We start from the raw sequence: 8,276 nt of genomic DNA on the forward strand, positions 1-8,276 counted from the left end.
CATAGAAACAACAGGGTGACCCGGGGGCTGTGCTTTGTTAAGTTTTACTACTGCTCAGAAACAAGCCTGCCACAGTAAACACACATGGTCGTCCCCCCTAACCCCCATCCCCTCACCCCCCCCACCCCTCCACCCCCCGCAACGAGGTCATGCTGAAGAGAAAACACACCAGACGCATCTTGCTGTCAGCAACTGGAAGCATATTTACCTAGAATAAATTATATATAAACGCAAAATATCTCTATGAAAATAAATGTATAAAATGTTAGCATAGGGCGGCGTTTGCCGGCCGACAGCAGGAGCAACTTTGTCCAGGCTGCAGCGATGCTGCTTTTCTGCCCGGGCTGCGGGAACGGACTGATTGTGGAGGAGGGGCGGCTCTGCCATCGCTTCGCCTGCAACACCTGCCCCTACGTGCACAACATCACACGCAAGGTAACCAACAGAAAGTATCCAAAGCTAAAAGAAGTGGACGATGTGCTTGGTGGGGCAGCTGCCTGGGAGAATGTGGACTCCACTGCAGAGCCATGTCCGAAATGTGAGCATCCCCGTGCCTACTTCATGCAGCTTCAGACCCGTTCCGCCGATGAGCCAATGACCACCTTCTACAAGTGCTGCAATGCTCAGTGCGGGCATCGATGGAGGGCCTGAGGGCCTGAGGGCTTAGCTGTGTGATCGGAAGGTAGAGAGCCAGGGTGAACATAGCCCGCCTGCCGGTCAGCAGGCGCGTGGGAGGTACACATAAGGATGCTCACCTGGATTCAAGTCAGGGTTAGGGTTCCTTACTTCCTTACTTCTACTTCCATTAGAACTAGGAACTCACTGTAGACCAGGCTGGCCTTGAACTAAGGGATATGCCTGCCTTCGCTTCTGGGTAGCTGGGACCAAGGGTGTGTGCCACCACTGCCAAGGATAATCTCGAGTCTGCTAATCTTCCTGCTTCCCATCTCACAAGTGTCCGGATCACTGGCATGCGAACCGTGGTCGTTTTGTACAGTGCTGGGCCTCACACATGTTAGATAAGTGCTGTACCAACTGAGCCGGATCTCCTGTCCTTGTTCTTATTTGTTCTCTCTAAATTTTACAAATACCCTGAAAATAGCTTTAAAATTCTAGACTGGCATGGTTCCTCTTGTATGATTAATAACTGTTCTGTGAGTGGGGTTTCCTGAGTGATTTTGATAGGAATTTAAAAGTAGCCAGAACATTTTATATTTCCAGCTAGAGAGAAAGGTCCACAGGAGAGCCTGTGCCTAGCACTTGAACTCCATCCTCAGTACATTTAGAAAAGTTACATATTTGTTGAAACCACTAATGATATTAATCTGTAAGGTGGACATATTTATATGTGGAAAGTTCGGGTCTCTTCCACACAACTGGACAGTTGTACATATGATAAAGAATGCAGATAGAAGAGCTGAGATAATAGTTGATACCTTCAAAATAACTAAATAGTGGTATAGATGGATAATTCAAAAACCAAAGCTGACTTTGAAGTCTTAATCTATGGTTGCTTTCAAGCCTTTGGAACTTTGCTGATTATTTCTGTTCAGTAACTCTGTTAGGAAGGAGAGGTGCACAGTCCTCTTGCAGTGAGGGTGTAGTTGAATATTAGAGCACTTGCCTAGCGTAGGACAAGTTCTGGGCTTCGTTCTTGGTCCTGCATGGCAGAGGCGGAGGGGAGAAGATGGGTGCTCAGTGTTGGGAAGTACTGGAACATTCTCACATGGCTGGTGGGAGGAGAAGTTGGTGCAGTAGTTCTTGGGCAATAGTGCAATCTATCGGTATTTAAGATACACTCAGGTGCATGGTGGCGCACGCCTATAATCCCAGCACTCGGGAGGCAGAGGCAGGCGGATCACTGTGAGTTCGAGGCCAGCCTGGTCTACAAAGCGAGTCCAGAACAGCCAGGGCTACGCAGATAAACTATCTCGAAAAACAAAACAAACGAAAAAAGATGCTCAGGCGTGGCACAGACGTCGGTGTTACCACTTGGGAGGAGGCAGGAGCGGGAGCAGGTGGAGGTCCAGCTTGGGCTGTCAGTCGCAGAGCAACTGGAAGGGAAGACACAGTGCCAAGCTTCCGTCTGTCTCAGCCTGCTTTCTTTCAGTGAACTTTCCTCTGTGAAGCTGGTATTTTGGACTAGGCCACAGAAAAGAATTTCAGGGTAGTTAGTTACGATGACAGTAGTCGAGTGTCTGAACAACAGCCAAACTCAGGATTTGGGCGGCCTCCTAAGGGTAGTGTTCAGCAAGCCTTCACCACCATCTTCTTTTGTGGTCCCAGAGCCTGTGGGGCTAGAAAGCTATGTGACTGAGGAGCCAGTCTAGGGCACAGGTGAGGTGGAGATGTGTTCAAACCCTGAAGGTCTCATCCTGAGAAGGCATAGGACTGCTTCCTCCCTGCTCTGGGCCCACACATCTGAGCGTGATAAGCCTTGTGACTCTTACCTCACACCCTAGAGGCAGTCACGCAGCCTGGTGGCCAGGTTACAGTGTCAGCATCCTCTCTTCCTATAAGGACATGTCCACCAAGCGCCTGGAATTTCTCTTCATACAGACAGAAGCGTTCCCAGCACATCGGCCTCAGCCAGTGATGTACATTCACCCTGGAAACTGCCCACTGCCCAAGGTTTACATAGCCCTCGGTCTCCCCTAATAAAGAACTGTTTCACTGAAAAAAAATGTTAGCATAGACCATGAAAAAAATTTTTTAAGGTTTTTTTAGCCCTCCCATAGATCTAGTCCTTTTAACTAAAACACAAAAATCCAAATATCTGGCCAGGTGTGATCATGTACACTTTTGATCATACCACTTGGGATTCAGAGGCAGGGGGATCTCAGTTAGTTCAAGTCAAATTTGATCTACTAAGCTGGGCGTGGTGGTGCACACCTTTAATCTCAGCACTCAAATAAACAAACAAACAAACAACAACAACAACAAAAACTTGGTCTATTTACCAAGTTACAGGCCAGCTAAAATTACAAAGACTATGTCTCAATAAAATAAATAGTATAAAACATAAATATGATGTATTATACAAATATAACTTATAAATATGCTTTTTCCATATAAATAATATAAAGCTAAAATAAAATTATATATTTTATTTTATCTTAAATTATTTACATATATATATAAATCCAAGAACTTGTTCTGAAACTCATTTTGTAAGCCAGGCTGGTCTTGAACTCAGAGATCAGCCTGCCTCTGCCTTCCAAGTTCTTGGATTAAAGGAAAATAATTGTTTTATTTTGATATTAACTATTTAAAAATAAACATACATTACACCACCAAAAATAGTCCTAAAGATAAACAACAGGCTGAAATACACCAAATCAATAAGAAATACCAGTATATCTGGGTACGGTGGTACACGCCTTTAATTCCAGCACTCAGGAGGCAGAGGCAAGTAGATCGCTGTGAGTTCGAGGCCAGCCTGGTCTACAAAGTGAGTCCAAGACAGTTAAAGCTACATAGAGAAACCTTGTCTCAAAAAAAAAAAAAAAGAAAGAAAGAAAGAAAGAAAAGAAAAAGAAAAGAAATGCCAGTACCATGATAGAAAAGAAGAAATCTGTGTGTGAGTGTGTATGATGGTACAAATTGTATGCGTGTTACACACACTAGCTAGCCAGCTTGCCTTAGGGATTCCCCGTCTCTGGGAGGGCTGGGATTATAAACGGTGGCCACTACTGGCCTTCATGTTTGCATGACAACTGCTTTATCTACTGAACCGTCTCCCCAGCCAATAACTAATTCTTTTAAAAATTTAGGTGTTTTTGAACCTAGGACTCCACAAATGCTAGTATCACTGAACTATTCTATTCTGTTTGTTTGTTTGTTTGTGACAGGGTCTCATTAAGTATCCCAGGCTGACCTTGAATTTGACATCCTCCCACCTCAGCCTCCTGTGTAGCTGAAATTATGCATGTGTACCACCAGCCTTGGCTTAAACATTTTTAAAGCCTACTCAAAAAAAATGAAAATCAAAATTATGCTATTTTTTTTTCTTCATTCAAGTAGCAAGAACCCAGTCTCATTCATTGTTGATGGGAATATAAATTGGTTTAATATTTACAATGAAAAATTCACGCTGTCTATCTGAAATATAAATACAGTTATGTGTTGCTTAAATGATGACAATAGTACTGAGAAATTCAATCGGGTGATGGAATGCTATGCAACCACTGTAATAGATGTGGCCCATTGACCTCAACATTATCAAGTGCTATAAGATTTTACATGTACCCTTGGAGCCTAGAAACATGTCTTTCAAATATACACACATATGAAAAAATACATTATAGGAGGGTTTATTTACAAAACACTGTTCATAGTAGCTAAAGACTTGAACTTACCTAAATGGAGGGAATTGAGTGGCTGAAAAGAAGGTTCAGCAGTTAAGAGCACTTATTGTGCACTTACTGCTCTTTTTTCTTGTTGTGTTGTGTTTTGTTTTGTTTTGTTTTTTGAGATAGGGTTTCTCTGTGTAGCCTTGACTGTCCTGGACTCACTTTGTAGACCAGGCTGGCCTCGAACTCACAGAGCTCAAGTGCCGGCACTTGCTGTTCTTCCAAAGCATCCAAGTTCAATCCCCAGCATGCACATGGCAGCTCACAACCATCTGTGATGCCAGTCCAGGGTATCTAACACCCTCTTCTAGCTTCTATGGAAACTAGGCGTGCATATAGTGCCCAGGCATATATGTAGACAAAACACTCTGATGGCTAGTCACGGTTGTCACTTCAACTACAGCTGGAATCAACTAAAGCCCCAAAATGGCAGGGCACTTGTGAGAACTTTTGCTTAATGTGAAGTGTATGGATGCACGTCCAGTCCAGACCTTTGAGGTAGGAACACACTCACCCCTGATCTGGATCTTGAGGTGGGAAAACACAGGTTCTGGATTTGGATCCTGAGGCATGGAGACGAAACTTTAATCCGGACCACACCTTCTCCTAGAAGGACATGGAAGAAGGAAGCTTAGCACCTGTGCTTGCTTGCGTTTGCCTCCCTACAAGGTCCATTTCCTCACTGGCATTAGAGCCCACTTCTTCAGAATTCCAGCATATACTGAAGACCAGCTGAGACACCCAGCCTTGTGGACTAAACAGCTATTGGATTCTTAGACCATAAGGCAGCCATTGTTGGATTAGCTGGACCGCAGCCTGAAAGTCAATAAATACTATTCTCTCTCTCTCTCTCTCTCTCTCTCTCTCTCTCTCTCTCTCTCTCTCTCTCTCTCTCTCCCTCTCTCTCCCCTAACTAATACACACCCCTATACATGCATACATACATACATACATACATACAGTTTTTAAATGGGAATTGACTTAATCAATGCTTATAAATTCATACAACAGAATAGTCTTTAGCTATTAAAAAAAATCTGAGTGAGGGGCAGGAGAGCTGGCTCAATGATTAAGAGCACAGGCTGCTCTGGCAACAGACCTGGGATCAATTCCCAACACCCTGTTGGCAGTTCATAACTTCTATGACTCCAGTTCCAAATGATTCATTACACTTTTCTGGCCTCAGAGCACACCAGACATACATGTAGTTCACAGATGTATACACAGGCAAGCACTTATACACATAAAATAAAAAATAAATAAATCTTTAACTTATTTTAAAAATCTGGATGAATCAATGAATCAATATGAGAAAGCCACTTCTAAAGGTAGAAACATACAACCCGTACATGTGTGTAAAGTAGTTGCCAAGTATGTAAGGAAAGATGATAAGGCATAAAATATATTTGTATGACTCACATATTTCAAACTATTTAGAAGGTTAAACAAGAAATAGCTAGTCCTGATTATTTGTTGGGGATAGAAACTGAGTGCTGAGGTAGGAGGGATTGGGGGTTTGGTTTTAAAGCTTTATGTACTTTTTTATCTTTTGAGCCATGTGAATGTCTTACTTATTAAGAAAAGAAAAAGAAAATAGAAAACGAGATCAAAAACATGGTCTTCTGGTAAGAAGAAGAGAGAGAAAAGACCCAGGGGCTGACTATGCATAGTGTGGTTTCCTGGCCACAAACCTCATCAGATTCTTCATTTTCTTCCTCCAGAATCTGTCATAATGAGATGGAGGCTGGAGAAGCAGAAGAGAGGAGAGGGGAGGGAAGGGGAGGGGAGGGGAGGGGAGGGCAAGGGAGGGGAGGGCAAGGGGAGGGAAGGGGAGGGAAGGGGAGGGGAGGGGAGGGGAGGGGAGGGTAAGGGAGGGGAGGGGAGGGGAGGGTAAGGGAGGGGAGGGGAGGGGAGGGTAAGGGAGGGGAGGGGAGGGGAGGGGAGGGGGCAGAGAAGGTGGGAGGGGAAAGGAGAAGATGGAGATAGATTTGCCCTCACCTTGCTATCCATGCAGTTATACTTTTGATGTTATTGCCAAACATTATTGTGCACAAAACTCCGTGTGTGTGTGTGTGTGTGTGTGTGTGTGTGTGTGTGTATGTGTGTGTGTGTGTGTGTGTGTGTGTGTGTGTGTGTGTGTGTGTGTGTGTGTGTGTGTTCTGTGCATTAAATGGACATTTGCAACCTTTTTCCCCCAATTCCTTCAAATTTGCAAATACAACAGCAGCCCAAAAGCAAAAGTAAAGTGGTCTGCTTCTTTGGATTTCTGAGAAAACCTGCCCACCTGAGTATTTTGCCATATTTAACTGGTTCACAAGTATGAAGAGATGGGTGCTTGTAGACCGTGAACACCAGGCACTGTGTCACCTCACGGAGTCCTTCCTCTGGTTGTATCAGATGTCACTCGTGCAAGGTTCATGTCTGCTTCTTAGTGGTCACTACTCAGCGCATGTTTACTGAGAACTGCACAATAACCTCATAGTTTGTTCTCTTTCTCCTTCTGGTAGTGGTTGTTGTTTAAGCCAGGGTATCACGACCCTGTCTCATCTCCTCAGTGTGAAGTTACAGGCATTGCACGTGGCTAGTGGGTGTTTTGATGCAATGAAAATCTCCCCACAGCGTCTTCTGTGATAAAGCTCTCACTTTGGCTTCAGTGTTAGTCACTAACGCATAGTAAGGGACAGGAGTGTATTAACAAGGGGATCTGATGCTTTTATACAGTTGGAATCAGGGGTAACCTTTAACCCCATCATCCTGGAATTTGATGCAGGAGGATGGTGAGTTCAAGACCAGCCTGGGATATACAGCTAGACCCTGCTTCAAGAGAACAAAAGAATAAAGAATGAAATCAGAATTGTCTCGGGGAAATTCACTTCCACTCATGACGTGGGCGGTTAACTTAAAGTGTCACATACCACAGTGACTGTATAGACATTGGCAGGAAAGCTGGAGAATTCAAATATTGGGTAAACCTGAGTCCTATTTAAAAAAAAAAAAAAAACGAGAAAAAGAGGCTATCCTGTTTTGTTGGCTGGAGTCACCAGACACAAGGGGCATTTGAAGCATGCTTTTAAATAGAAGAAATTATATCCAGGAGTCAATCAGTTTTCAGAAGAAGAGCCAGGTTAGAGAAGAGCTGGCCAACAAAGTTCAAGGTGAGTGTGGGAGGGCAGAAGACTTGGTAGAGGGAGGCCTCTCCCCACACATGCATGCAGGGCCAGCTCACGGGCCTCAGCGGTCCCCTTGTCACTCATTCTCTCACACTAGCACCCTTTTTAGGTCCTTCCGAGGCTTTGTTGCTGGCCACAGGCCTTTCGGGAGTCATCACAACAAAGCCACAGTCATTTCTCATCTGAGACACAGACACTGGGAAGTCATGGGGATTGCATTGAAAAATCAAGAATATAAGAAAATTCCTCGTGGGGTTCATTTCTGAACTCCTAACAAAAGCAAATTTCTGTTCAGATGGGAGCGACCCAAGGGCCAGCCAAGACTGTCTTCATGGTCCTTGAGGGGGAAAGCGAGCCTTCTAAGGGGCTGAGTATGTCTCCTGGCAGAGAGCCAGGGGCGTAGCACAGCGGCAGAGCTCTCATCTAGCATACTTGAGGTCCTGGGTTCAATGCTGTAGCACAGCAAACAGAAAACAAACATCCTGAGGGAGCTCCAGCATCCTGGGTGCCCCATGTCTTTTGCACCTCACGGTCTCTGTTCTCAGCTATTCACCAGCAGACTGAAAGCATGGGGCAGGACCACCTGGTCATCTCATTAGCTACTGAAAAAGCAGCTGACAACAGCCAACACCCATTCATGACCAAATCTCTCTGCAAGTGAGGATGAGACACACCTTACTAGATATGACAAACCACATGTGGGAACAGCTTGTGTCACGCTTCACAGAGAAAGAGGAAGTGCATTCCCAGAGGA

General features: G+C 44.6%; 1 protein-coding gene across 2 annotated transcripts; it reads left to right on the forward strand.

Annotated features, from left to right (window-relative positions):
- The first annotated feature begins 280 nt into the window (after positions 1-280).
- On the forward strand, positions 281-2,673 carry LOC311593599 (DNA-directed RNA polymerase III subunit RPC10-like). Of its 2 annotated transcripts, none has more exons than XM_084774944.1 (2): positions 281-682; positions 2,560-2,673. In XM_084774944.1, the coding sequence occupies exon 1, from the start codon at positions 325-327 to the stop codon at positions 649-651; it is 327 nt and encodes a 108-aa protein (XP_084631070.1). In that variant the 5' UTR covers positions 281-324; the 3' UTR covers positions 652-682; positions 2,560-2,673. The 2 variants fall into 2 exon arrangements, with proteins under 2 accessions (XP_084631070.1, XP_084631069.1); XM_084774943.1 differs by lacking the exon at positions 2,560-2,673 and adding an exon at positions 879-1,424.
- The last annotated feature ends 5,603 nt before the right edge of the window (positions 2,674-8,276 follow it).

Source organism: Acomys minous, assembly GCF_964271855.1.
Source record: "Acomys minous genome assembly, chromosome: 3".
Taxonomy (NCBI): domain Eukaryota; kingdom Metazoa; phylum Chordata; class Mammalia; order Rodentia; family Muridae; genus Acomys; species Acomys minous.

Excerpts from the sequence above, each read along its gene's own strand:
- LOC311593599 (XM_084774944.1), top strand. The coding sequence starts at position 325 with ATGCTGCTTTTCTGCCCGGGCTGCGGGAACGGACTGATTGTGGAGGAG.